The sequence below is a fragment of the Andrographis paniculata genome, unplaced genomic scaffold (genome assembly GCF_009805555.1).
Source record: "Andrographis paniculata isolate CXL003 unplaced genomic scaffold, ASM980555v1 Contig35END, whole genome shotgun sequence".
NCBI classification, from domain to species: Eukaryota; Viridiplantae; Streptophyta; class Magnoliopsida; order Lamiales; family Acanthaceae; genus Andrographis; species Andrographis paniculata.
In genome coordinates this window covers 415,428-428,947 of record NW_026137568.1, presented here as the reverse complement: position 1 = coordinate 428,947, position 13,520 = coordinate 415,428, and the positions used below count along the sequence as shown (strand labels likewise).

The window sequence follows — 13,520 nt, the reverse complement described above, 5'->3', positions numbered from 1 at the left end:
ATATACACATTCTAGTAACAATAAGGATGTGTATGTTTGGTTTAGATTTTGAGAATTAAAAATAAGATATAACATAAGCTTTGCTTAGACAAAATAAATAAATAAATAAAATTGAGAGTTTTTTTAATTTGAAAATTTTAAAAGTAATAAAAAATTAATATTTTACATAAAATTTTGTTATAAAAAATAAAATAAAATAAAATAATGTGATATTTTTTAAAGAATTAAATAGTGACCAAATTCTAAAATTATTGTGCATACAAAAACTATATTTTTTTGGTACAGGGGCATATGCACATTCTCGCAATAATAAGAAAAATAAAAACATGTTTTTTTTTTTTGTTGTTTGTAAAAGTAAAATGACAAATTTATCCTCAAACACGTAGACTTAGATACCTAACAAGCAAAAGGGGCAAGACAAAGATGTATGGTTGGATATATATATCTATAAAATGAAAAAAAAAAAAAAAATCAAAGTAAGATTTGATAATGATCTGATATGTCTGAAACATTAGATTGACGAATAATACAAAGATTTATATATAGAGAGATATGTAGTAATCTTAAAACAAGATACTATAGATATAATAATCTTTTGCAGAATAATAATAATAATAATAATAATAATAATAATAAGACATGTCTGTTTCAGAGAATTCCCAATTTCTGTCCATTTCCACAATGCACAAAAATTCTTAACCCCGTGTTTCTTTATTTTTATACAACTTTTTTTAAAAAATAAAAATAAAATTATGATAATAATACTTCCTCCGTCCCGTTGGAAGGGTGACGTTTGCTTTTTGCACGTAGAATTTTGAATATTAGTATTATATTAGATTGTAGTAAAAGACAAAAATACCCCTGTTAGTATGGTATAATCTAAAAATAATGGCATTTGTGTAATATAATGTAAGTTGAAAGGGTATTTATTATGTTAAATAGGTAGTACAATTATTAAATTAGGAAATGATAATTGACAGACGAAAATAGAAAATGATAACCTTGCAATGAGACGGAGGAAGTATATTATTTTTCTCTCATAAAATATTTAATAAATAATAAATTAATTCACTCAAACAAAATTATAATTTTTCAAAAAACTTTTACAAATTCATCTCAATAACTAACAACAAAAACCTTGTTAATTTTAAAACACTAAGCACACAGCCACATATGTTCATTTTCATCAAAAATATTACTAAGCCACTGAGTTTTAGGTACTGTGTAATTAGTAAGTAATTAAAAAATATATTACTGAAAATAATTATGATTTAATAAAAATAATTATATATTAAGATTAAGATGACTAATAATTTAATTGAAATAAAAAAATTATAAATTGTGAATTTTAAAATGTGATCAAAGTGTATAATTATATTTCAAAAAAAAATGACAAATTATTCAGAACAAACAAAAATAAAAAGACAAAACAAATTAACTGAGTCAGAAAGAATATTAAATAAAAAGTACAATTAAAAATAGATGCATTTATATATATATATAGAGAGAGAGAGAGAGAGAGAGAGAGAGAGAGAGAGAGAGAGAGAGAGAGACAAGTAGGATTGTCATATTCGTGAAAATATATGAATACAACTAAGTACGTGGGAAAGATTGTGTAATAAGTTGACATTCCGTAACACGATATAGTACAAGTTTTTTTTTTTTTTTCTTAGGCATGTGTATGTATATATATATAGATATATATGTAATTATGTATGTATCATCAATGGCATCTTTTTTTCCATTTTTTTTTTCTTTAATTTCATCCACACACTTACACGTGGATGTCGGTGTACACACGTATGTGTACAATATATACGTATATCTTCGTATTTGTATATGTATGTATGTATATATATATATATATTCCTTTGGGAAGGAAGCTGGCAAACGCCCTTTGGGGCATTTTAGGGCTACCTTTGTTTATGTCCGTACTTTCCATCCAATTTAAGCTACTTCAAATTTAATTCACTACGAGTTTGGAATAATTTCTTTCCCTGCTGTCAATGTATTTATTTTTTTATTTTGTTATTTTTTATTATTAGAATACAATATTTTTTTTAGTATGTACTGGACATTATAAATACTCCATCTGTCATCCAATTAAGTGCTCATTTGACCGGACATAAGTTTTTAAAAAAAATAGATAAAAATAAAAACTTTTACTTTTTTGAATAAAAAAAAAAGGTAGAAAAAGTCGTATTTTGTTACTAAAAAAAGAAACGAAAATAAATTTGAATGACAACTAAAAGAGGAAAGTGAAAATAAATTTGGATGACGGAGTAAGTACTAATTATTGTATTTTTTACTTATTTACATCAATTTTATCCATCATATTAGTAAAATAATCTTTACATATCAAAAAACTTTCACCAATTATCATTAGAAGTTATTCTTTTTACCATCCAATATAATTTGATCTATAAATGTAATTTTTAAAAGATGATATGCAAAAGTTTAAATTTTATTTGGCGAAAAAACATCAAATGAGTCAAGTTCGGTTTGAGCTTTGAAATAAGATGCTCTAAAATAATATACAACATATATAGTTTATTTCATTATTTTATATTGTTCTATTTACAATTTTTTTTTATAAAAATATAGCTAGTATTATTTTCATAAACATCACTTCTAAACTACTTACTATCAATATATATTACCAATCAAATAAAATACATTTTCAAATAAACTCCTATTTAATGGAGTATTCATTAAATCATATATTAAACTTATTTTTAATTCTATTCCCCAAAAAAAGTTCTGAAGTGTCACCGTCACAAATCCAACCCCTACACCACCATGTCATCCCTTACTGGACTTTTTTTATTATGCGGTCTAATGATCATTGTTATAATATATTTTTCTCTTACAAAAACTGCACTAAATTACTATTTAAATATGCACAGAATATAAATATAATACAAAACAAACACACATTTTCAAGATTTTGTCTTAGTTACAAAGAAAAAATAATTAAATACGTACCCTATATACATATAAATATGTCAATATTTAAATCAATTTAAATGTGCAAAAAAAATAAACTACAAAAATATAAATGAAATCGAATCTCATATATATACATATTTTGGAAATGAAAAAATAAAGATAGACGTAATGGAATATGGAGGTCCCAATTGGATAAAATTGCCAACTTCTACTATTCGATCTCTTTTTATTTTATTATTATTATTATTATTTTCAATAGCTCACCTCACCAGATGCTTCTACAAAAAAATTCAATTCTATTTCATCACAAGGGACCACTTTCGAAATTAAATCCATTTAATTTTCAATCTACAATTTACTAATATTATTTTTTATTATGTAATTAAATACGAATAAGATTATATAAAATATATAAAAAGATATATTCCAGTGCATGGAAAGATCATAAATGTTCCCGAAACCGCTCGTACGGATGACACGTGTCCTCAATTCTCCGTATGCCAAGATTCGTCACCGTTTGCCCTCCTTTTAATCTCAGAAACACCGGGAGCTAAACTCCCGATACATACACACTTCTAACGACCATTCCTCTGGTCCCGCTAGTCCCCGGATCTTCCAAGAATTGATACCTCCTTTTTCATTTCCTTTCATTTCCACACATCAGTCAATTCCAATAATAAAATAAAAAAAATATAAAAAAAATAAAAATAAAAAATCCTTAATCCCATAGTTTTTCTTCCCTATAAAAACCCCATAACTCTCCCAACTTACCACAACCCACAAAAACCCTAACTTCTTATTCCATCATCATCATCGTCATCATCACCAATCCTTTAACTTCTTACATTTTCTTTTTAACTACTTTCATAGTAAAGTATCACAAGATCATATATACAAACAGAATGGAGATTATATCGAAAATGGTGTCGGAAAAGCCCGTGGTGATATTTAGCAAAACCACGTGTTGCATGAGCCACACGATCAAGTCCCTAATCACCGATTTTGGCGTCAACCCCACCGTATACGAGCTCGACGATATCCCCATGGGCCGGGACATCGAGGACGCCATCTCCGCCCTCGGCTGCAACCCCGCCTCCCCCGCCGTCTTTATCGGCGGCGAGTTCGTCGGCGGGGCCAATGAGATCATGAGCCTTCATCTCAAGAGAACACTTAAGCCTATGCTCAAGAGAGCCGGCGCGCTCTGGCTCTAAATTAAATATTTTTTTTTTCAACGCACATTATGAATAAGATACAAATTTTCTTGCATAATTTAGTGGACATTGTAATGTGTTTTAGAGAGGTTCGGAATATTATGATGAGCTGTCAGAATATGTATATATATATATGGAATGAGGTCGAATATCTCATTTGCATATATATATATATATATATATGTATGTATGGAGAGACAATGAGAGCTAGGTTTTTCTAGCATTGTCAGTTTGTATACGTTTTTTTTATGGTAATAAAGTTGGAATTATATATAAATATCCTATATTCATGAAATATATTGGGTCTCAAGCTTTAAATAAACGTGTATGTTATATATATATATATATCGAATAAAATGCAAGAATTTTTTGTTTTTTTTTAAAAAATAAGAAGTGAATTGAAAGGACAATTGTACCACCTCTAACGCTAGGGTATGATTTGATTTGATTTGATTTGATGATTTTGTTCCATAAAGATTATTCTAAGACAGTAGAAAGAAAATCTTCATTTGACTAATTATAGAGTACGATCAAGAATATTACTGTATTTAATATTCCTTTAGTCTACATCTCGGACTCATATTATCGTTTTAATATGTCATACATTTTTTATTTTATTTATTTTTTTGAAAAAGCATTACATTATAATTATTTTTATTTATATATTAATTATGCCACTTCTAAAACCATAATAGTAAACCTGACAAAATCTGTGGTAATTTAGAACAGAATGTTACTGTACCCAAAACGATACATTCTTCATGCATGAATTTGCTGTTAATTTTATTTTTTAGATTATAAATTCCTCTTTATTATTATTATTAAAAAACCTCCAGAGATAAAAGGGTGTGCTCGAAGTAATTTTTAATATTTGTAAAATATTTTTACTAAAAAATATAAGTAAAAATGTTTTCTCGAAAATTAAGTAAAATGTGATGAAAGAACAAACCAAAAAAGCAGCTGCAAATACAAATGATGTATAAAATCCAGACCAAAAGAATTGTAATAATAGTGAGTTATACATTTTATGCACAAAAGGATCACAATAGCTCACCCTCCTGATCTCCATCAGCATCATCAACCTCATTATCATCATCGTCGTCGTCGTCCTCCGGGGCATCCGGATCGACTCCCTGTATTCAAATCCCGACTGTTATAACAAAAAGATACCGTATGGAACCCAAACCTCAACACTAGACGATACTGCATTTATGGAAAAAAACATTAGGTACATATTATACAAACCTTCATCTGCTTGTCCAAGCGCTCGAGCCCTTTTTTTGCAGCTTCGTTTTGAGGGTTTATCCTGAAATGCAGAGGTCATTACAGTTATTGTTCGATTGGGCTCTGTTTATTAAGACATTTTTTGAAATTATGGCACTATTCATCAAATTCATTACATCAAATCTTTACAAATGTTTTTAAAATTCCAAAAATTTCTCTAAACGAAGCCTTAGGCTCTATATATGGAGTCTTATTTACAAAGACAATTTTAGAACTTTTAACACTATTCATCCTATAGTAACTTTTTAAAAAAAAAGTTAATATCAAATATAACATTTTACTATTTCTAAATTTTCTCAAAACTCTTTATCTAAACAAAGCCTTAATGTTCATACACATTCAAAAAAGAAAAAAGAAAAAATCATGCAAATGTTAAGAGAATAAAAACATATATTACCTCAATGCTGCCTGATAATGTGAAAGGGAATCTTGCAACATGTTTGTAGCAGCAAACACTTGAGCAAGCTTGACGTGCAATGAATCGTCAGCCCAATCTTTCAGATATCGCTCGAGGAGGGAGACTGCATCTCCATTTCGACCTTCTGCAACATGGAGTTCAGCTAAGGCTAGTGCAGCTCCAAGAAAACCAGGCTCCAGCCTCAGGGCTGATTCATAGAATTTTTTTGCCTGTACAAAATGTTTACATTTAACAATTATTCTCTAATTTTTAGTCCATGACAAGAAATTTTCAGTATCAAATCTATAAAATCGTGCATACTTTATCTCTGCCATTGGAGCTACTAGCATGGACATCACCGACAAGTTTTAGAGCCTTTGCGGATTGAGGCATTGCCCTCATGGCTTCTCTTGCAGCGTATAAAGCATCTTTCATTTTCGAAAGGAGCAAACAAGAACGAACCAAACCTGAAATACTTTTATACATTCAAGTCACATTATGCTCTCTCTCATTTCTTGAAATTCATTTGAAACAGCACATTTAGGTAGTAGATTAGATTGTGTTTGTTTTTGCATTTCAAACCCAAAATTATACTATTCAATTTATACAACTCCAATAAGAATATACTATTTCTTCTCTTAATCACATCAAAATACTATTTAAACCAAAACTTAAATAAAAATCTCAATTTCAAACCCAAACCAAACAATCCCTAGTAACTACGCTAAAAAAACAGGATTTCTTTCCGGCATACCTTGGTATGATCGAAGATCAGACCTTAATTCTTGAGCTCCCCTAAAGGCATGTATGGCTGACTCTGGCCGATTCATTGACAACAAAAGAGTCCCCTAGATATCATGAGAAATATGAAGTTAAAAAACTGTAAACAGTAAACTAGAATATAAGAAATATCAAACTACACATGATGACATTCTTGAGCTTTCGGAAAAAAAATTTCTACCAAATAGAATCATTCGTGCTAGAAATGGCTTGACGTACCTTCATTATATAACCGGCCACATGCCTCTCATCCATGTGAATGCTCTGATAAAAGGTCATGGGTGGTGATAATGTAACATTGGCGCCAGAGAATATTCAACCAAAAAAATAAATGATAAAAAGAAAAATTAACCTTCTCAGCATAAGATAAAGCTGCTCTTTCATCTTTCTTCTCCCAAAGAACAGATAGAGCGACAAAAACTTCAGGTTTCGAGTGATCAATATCCAAGAGATCATGCACTAACTTATTTAGCTTGGAATTATCGGATTTGAGCCTCAGAAGCATTGCATACTCATCCATGTAGGTAACAACATATGGATCAATTGACCGGACCTGTAGAATCAAACATTCCCTATATTTACAATTTATGTCAAAACCAACAACTGGTCATATATTTAACTGTGGAAAGTTACCTTTTCAAAATCCTGAATGGCTTCGTCATTTTTCCCAATTATGGCATTAACCTTATAAACAATTAACATCATAGAGAAATCTGTCAGCGCTGATGTAAAATTTATGGCTGTTGCAGTGAGAAATTTCTTTAGGCAATTGGCATGCAATGCAGAACAAACTTTGAATTTGGCATTACTTAATCACAGAAAACATATGCCCAGCAGCATTTTTTTTTTTATCTAGATAAGTACAAAAAGATGTGAAGCTTCCAGGAGATTTTATTTATCATAATCAGCTATGAGTACTCTGAAATCAGAAACACCATATGACATCAAATTTGTAAGTCCCACGCAATTCAATAGCATGTTGATTCTAGAATCCGTCTTAAATGACAGAAATATGCAAATATAAAACCATACAAACCACACATGCTTGACATTATAAGACTCATCTTAAGGCAACTGTTAAAATACCTTAGCCATTTCGAGTAATATGTGAACATTATCTGGAAATCGTTGTAGAAGTTCTGAGAATATTTCCAGTCCACCTGCTAACCGAGAGAAAACAATTACACATAGAACTGCAAGTAGCAGGATAGATATGCAGGGCTCCCATGAGATGCACTTATAACGCAAGAAGACATGATAATAAATACATTTACACTCTAAAACCTGTAAAGAGTAACATATAATACAGATTCAGTATTTTTAATGGAATACCAAACATAAAATTTCTTATAAATACCCATGCATATATAGGCAGAATCTTAGTATTTAGTATGTTCTGGGGAACCACCCATTTGGCTCCACAACAGAGCTCCGTCTACAACACAATAGGTGGAACATCTGTGCACAAATGCTCAAGAAACTTAAAGCAGACCAGAAAAGTCTAACTGCCAAAAGAAAAGTGTATTCGACTGTATCTGACCTTTGTAATCATTTGAAGCAATGCAACACTGAGCTTCGATGTAATGCTGCATTAAACGAAGAGTTGGTAGGAAAACATCACAGAACAGTTTATTCATAACCATGTACGAGGACTACTCATTCATTAGAATTAAACCTACAGTATCACGAAAGGATGGCTATGTAATTGGCAGGGATAACCATTATAACTTACCTGCAACCAGCGACTTGAATCAAAATGTTCAATTTGAGCTCTTCCACCTTTGCTTGGGGTCTGAAATCGCCAGCAAGGGAATTGTGAGAGATTGCTCAGACTGTTGGAATTATGAATGTTAAGAAGTTCTCCATATTTCATGTCACTGAAAAGTGTAACTTTTGAAATAGGTCTATCTTAGAAGTGGAATAGAAATAAGAGAATAGCTTTATTTGGTTGTGTTTTGGTGTTTTAAATTGTTTTGGAAATTGTAAAAATTTGAAGTTAGCATAGTTGTTTGATGTGATGTTTTGAACATAAAATAAATTTAAACATAATATTTGAATTAAAAAATAGATGTTTGATGTAATGTTTTGGGGTAAAAAGGTGTGTTACTGTAGAAGAAAAGTAATCTTTTATACTTCCATTAGAGCATAGGTCATTGACAAGCTTTAATTCTCTTAGCACAATAAATCACAATGACATTGTTTGGTTTGCCAGCATTGTTCAAGTAAATAACATACGCATATAGCCTTAAAAGTGGTGCCAAACAATGAAATAGTTTTGCTTGTAGCAGGAAAGTTCAGTAGGCATGAGCATCCCTACTTAAACAGGAAACTATGAACCTTCTGGAAGGAAGAAAAAAAAAGGCATTAACAATTTTGAAATTTGAGACAGAGGTAACTTGATCAAACTTACCTGAGAATACAAGGACATAATATCCTTGGAAGAAACACCCAAGTCAGCCAATGCTATAATAGCCTCAATTGCGTACGGACAGATCCTGTCAATTAAAAAAATATGCCATTATCTTAATCTCATCCTACTATTATCATGAGGTGGGAACATAGCACAGGCATGCCCGCATGCTTAGCATGAGAAATTCATAGCATTCTTTCGGAGGGAAACTTGTGCAAAATCAAAACTATCCAACTATTCATGAGTTTTGAAATCTAGCTTAAAAGAAACTTAGGAAAATGACCCGGAAAATAAATGAAAACCAAAAGCATCATTTGCTTGCAAGGAATAATATGAATTTTTATTTATTTTTATTTTTTTGTTTAGAAATGCAGGCTCATTGCTACGGGCCTTCCAAGAAAGCAAAAACTATCAAGGAAAGCACTAGGATAGAGCAAACTATGACCCATAATTAGAACCCTCTTTTAAACCTGTGTCATACCAACCTCCACAAGCAGAAAGCAAAAGTACACATGCATAGAAGGGTTTTCATAGATGATACGAAATGTCAAAATCATCGTCGTCATTTCAATTTGAAGGCCATACCTCAAACACTCTTTAAAACAATTAGCTGCATATCGAGTATGCCTAGAATTCTGATAAAGCTTTCCCATCAGCATATTCATCTCTAGATTCCTTGATTTGGTTGGAATTCCCTCCATCTGTTAAATGAGCATACATGACGCCAAAGCCTCAGTTTTATGGGCAACTAGAATTTGAATATATTCAAAGTTCACTAAAGGCCATTCAAAGGTAGTTATCACAGAACACTCACAACATAAATACAATAAAGGCCAATATTACTACTCAAAATTTGAATATGAATAGTGTCAGAATAACCTCATTTCTATCACCAACAAGGAAAAAAATAAAGCCTATAAGACATAAGTACAAACCTCGGCCAGAGCAGCTCTCTTCTCCCCAAGTATGCTGTAACATGTTGCAATTTTGAACTTCACCTGTATGAGGATTGGACAAAAAAATGACAGTATTTCACATGTGAATCCATAAATATATAAATACGTGTATATCACACACAAACAAAAGAGTTGTATTACCTCGTTGTCATTTACTGCTGATGAGTTCAAAGCATTTGGAGAAGATGACCTATTTAATGTGGTTAATGAGCTCCTGGTTGTTGGGGGTGTTGCCACATTTTGTTTTGGTAGTATTCTAATGCAATGCAAGGCTTGCTTGTATATTTGCTGTCCAAAAGATGTGTTAGCAAATAAAATGAACAGTTGTTAAACACAATACAAACAATATATACGTATTACTGATTTCCAATAAAATGAACCAAAATGTATTAGCAATAGAGGAGCAAACACAAACAAAAAGGTGTGCACTTGAATTCATATGCAAGTATTCTGGCATCATAGGATATATGCTACTCAAGCAATTACTGGGGTTAATGCAAATTGTCTGAATTCTACTGTAAGCATACAAAATTCAATATCGGCATTAGCCGTCCGAAATCCAGCTTCCTGCACTACAGTTGTTCACGAGTTACTTGAAATGTGTAAATTGGTACTCAATGCATCTAACCAAATTTGTACACTTTTCAAGAAAGATGTATTCTTATAATTCAAACATGCTTTTCTAATTACAAACTACAAACAGCTTGGAATGGCATTTTTACAAAATCAAATCCTGTCTCGGCATGTGAAGATTATAATTATATTATTACCAAAAAGAAAGAAAGAAAATACACACGGTGGAGCATTTAGAACATGTAAAACTCAACTTCTATCACACATACAACATTATAATTGAATTAAGTACTCCCAATCTTACAATAGCCCTTCGGTACTCTTTTTCCCGAAATAGTGAGTCTCCAAACAGCGCCTGCCACCGGGAAATGATTACCAATCAAGTACCGCGAGAGAAATTCAAGTGAATTCACCCAAAAACACAGACGAAATGAATACCAACCAAGCTTTCGGCTCTTAGATTGGGACTAGTTTCGGGAACCAACGATGTTGAAGAAACAGCAAAGCAACCCTAGTGGCAAACGATAACAAATCAATCAATAATCAAGGAAAAAACACCACCAAAAAATCAGGTTAATCAATAGATCAATTTAAGTGTCAATGAAAGTGAACCAGCATTTGAGCAGACGAGTAGAGGCCATGATCCAAAAGAATGGAGAGTTGGTCCTTAGGAACATCCATAGCAGTCGGAATACTGTTGCAGTGTGTTTGCAGAGGCAATTTGGAGAATGGCGTTCGTTGAGCACTCCTCTTTTTCAAAAATGTGCCGGTGATTCTATTTGCGCGCAGACCCCCAATATTTTGGAAATTTTATTTGTAACCCGAAATGGTACCACATTTGTACAGTTATTATTTCTACTCCCTCCACGTCCGTCCCACTTGTCAATTCCTTTTTTAAATTTGATTTTCTACTTTAAATTCATTTTAAATTTTATAATTTTTAAAATTTTAATTAAATTATTATTATATTAATTTTAATCTATAATTATTTTTAATATATAATAATTATTTTTATTAATATACTTTTTAATTATCTACTATTCTCTCAAACACAATATTTCTATTTATTTTTTTATATGATTCAAACATATTTTTAAAATATCAAATAATTAAATATATTTCATTTTTATTTTACATTTAATCTCATCACATATTTAAATAAATATATATTTTTTTCTTATCATATCACATAATTTTTAAATTATCTTATTTTAATAGTATCTACTTAAATTACTGTGCCGAAAACAAATATTGTAATTTTATTTTTTTATCTCTCATCTATCTATATTTATTTTAATATTCAAATCATTTTTTATCACCTTAAATCACTTTCAAGCCATTATTTTTAATGTATAGAATCCACAATAATTTATTTATTTTTATATATTTCTACTGTGAATAATATATATAAATAATTTTTTTATTATTTTATAATATTTTTTTAAGAATCACCTTTACTTTTGTCTGTATCTTATAATATTAATATTAATATAAAGATATTTGTAAAAGAAATTATATCAATATAAAATATAATTCTTAATATCAGATGGAGAAAATATAAATATATTTTAATTTGTAATATTTTAAATATTAATCTATATAAATTGTAATAATTTAAAACATATAATTTATTATTTTTAAATTAAATATGAAAAAATAAAGATTAAAATAATTTTAAATTATAATAGATAAAGTGCGCTTAATTAGTTAATGAGATTTAAATATATTTATAAATAATTTTTTAAAAATTAAAATTAAAATTTCATAAAAATTAAAAAGATATTTAATTATTTTTTTTTTAGGACAATCAATTTTTTAAAAAAAGTAATAAATATAATCAATTTTTGTTCACTTATGAATTTTTGTATTGATTCTAATGATTCAAATATTTTTCACCTCAAAATATCAAATTAAATATTGTTCTATTCACTAGCTTTGATTAACTAAATATAAAAGTGTTTGATAAATTTGTATTAATCGATAATTAAAGATATTTTATTTTTTTTCATAAAAAATATTTATTATTTTACTTGTATTTTTTAGGTTTTATTATTATTATTATTAAGAATTATAAAATATTTATTAAAATATTTTCTTTTTATTTTTAAATGTTATATATTCCATCTGTCATGTAAATTTATATTAAGGGTGTGTTTGTTTCGAGGTTTGGATTTTGAATTGAGATTTGAATAGTAAAAATTTTGAATTTGAATAGTTGCATGATGTGATATAAATAGGTGTTGATGTGATGTTTTGAATGTAAAATTGATTTTTAGTATAATATAAAAAAAAATAGATGTTTGATTTGATGTTTTTAGGAAAAAAATTGAATGAATAATAAAAAAAATCCAATCCCTCAAACAAACACACCCTAACTTGACAAGCAAATACAACTTAAATAAATAAAAGATAAAAAAGTAAAAATAAAAAAATTTATGTTAAAGAAAAATTTAAAAAAATATATATTTTTTTACTTAAAAAAAACAAAATAATTTTAGATCGCAATAAAAAAAAATATATAAATATAAATATAAATAAATTTAAATTAGAGGAATAATGAAAAAATTAATATATATAAATGAAATATTTAATACTCCCTCCCTCTCCTAATATACAATGATAGATTTGTATTTTTGATAAATTTTACTAATTTAATACATAATTAATAAAAATAAAATTAATATAATTAATTTTATAATATACTCCCTCATACCATGTAATATGAGTGTATTACTGTAGACACGGGAATTGTCCCATGTAATATGGGTGTATTACTGTACACAATATAATTTGTAAGTAATTAAGAAATGTATTAGTAAAAATAATTATTATTTAGTAAAAATAATTATAGATTAAGATTAAAATAACTAAATAGTTTAATTAAGATTAAAAAAATTAAATTTTAAATTTTAAAATATGATTAAAGTGTATAATTAATTTTAGAAAAAAAAATGACAGAT

At 28.9% G+C, this 13,520-nt stretch overlaps 2 protein-coding genes across 2 annotated transcripts; one reads left to right on the top strand and one right to left on the bottom strand.

Moving 5' to 3' along the window:
• Nucleotides 1–3,732: 3,732 nt before the first annotated feature.
• On the top strand, nucleotides 3,733–4,437 carry LOC127249268 (monothiol glutaredoxin-S5-like). The gene has a single exon (XM_051272001.1). It carries the CDS (start codon nucleotides 3,852–3,854, stop codon nucleotides 4,158–4,160), a length of 309 nt encoding a protein of 102 aa, XP_051127958.1. The 5' UTR covers nucleotides 3,733–3,851; the 3' UTR covers nucleotides 4,161–4,437.
• Nucleotides 4,438–5,057: 620 nt separating this feature from the next.
• LOC127249414 (anaphase-promoting complex subunit 7) lies at nucleotides 5,058–11,343 on the bottom strand. The gene is made up of 18 exons (XM_051272190.1): nucleotides 11,173–11,343; nucleotides 11,003–11,071; nucleotides 10,865–10,915; nucleotides 10,129–10,275; nucleotides 9,967–10,029; nucleotides 9,617–9,732; nucleotides 9,032–9,116; nucleotides 8,354–8,413; nucleotides 8,162–8,207; nucleotides 7,708–7,781; nucleotides 7,255–7,305; nucleotides 6,974–7,174; nucleotides 6,841–6,885; nucleotides 6,596–6,689; nucleotides 6,163–6,308; nucleotides 5,842–6,071; nucleotides 5,406–5,466; nucleotides 5,058–5,293 (listed from the first exon to the last, which is right to left on the bottom strand). The coding sequence occupies exons 1-18, from the start codon at nucleotides 11,239–11,241 to the stop codon at nucleotides 5,201–5,203; spliced, it is 1,701 nt and encodes a 566-aa protein (XP_051128147.1). The 5' UTR covers nucleotides 11,242–11,343; the 3' UTR covers nucleotides 5,058–5,200.
• Nucleotides 11,344–13,520: the final 2,177 nt, after the last annotated feature.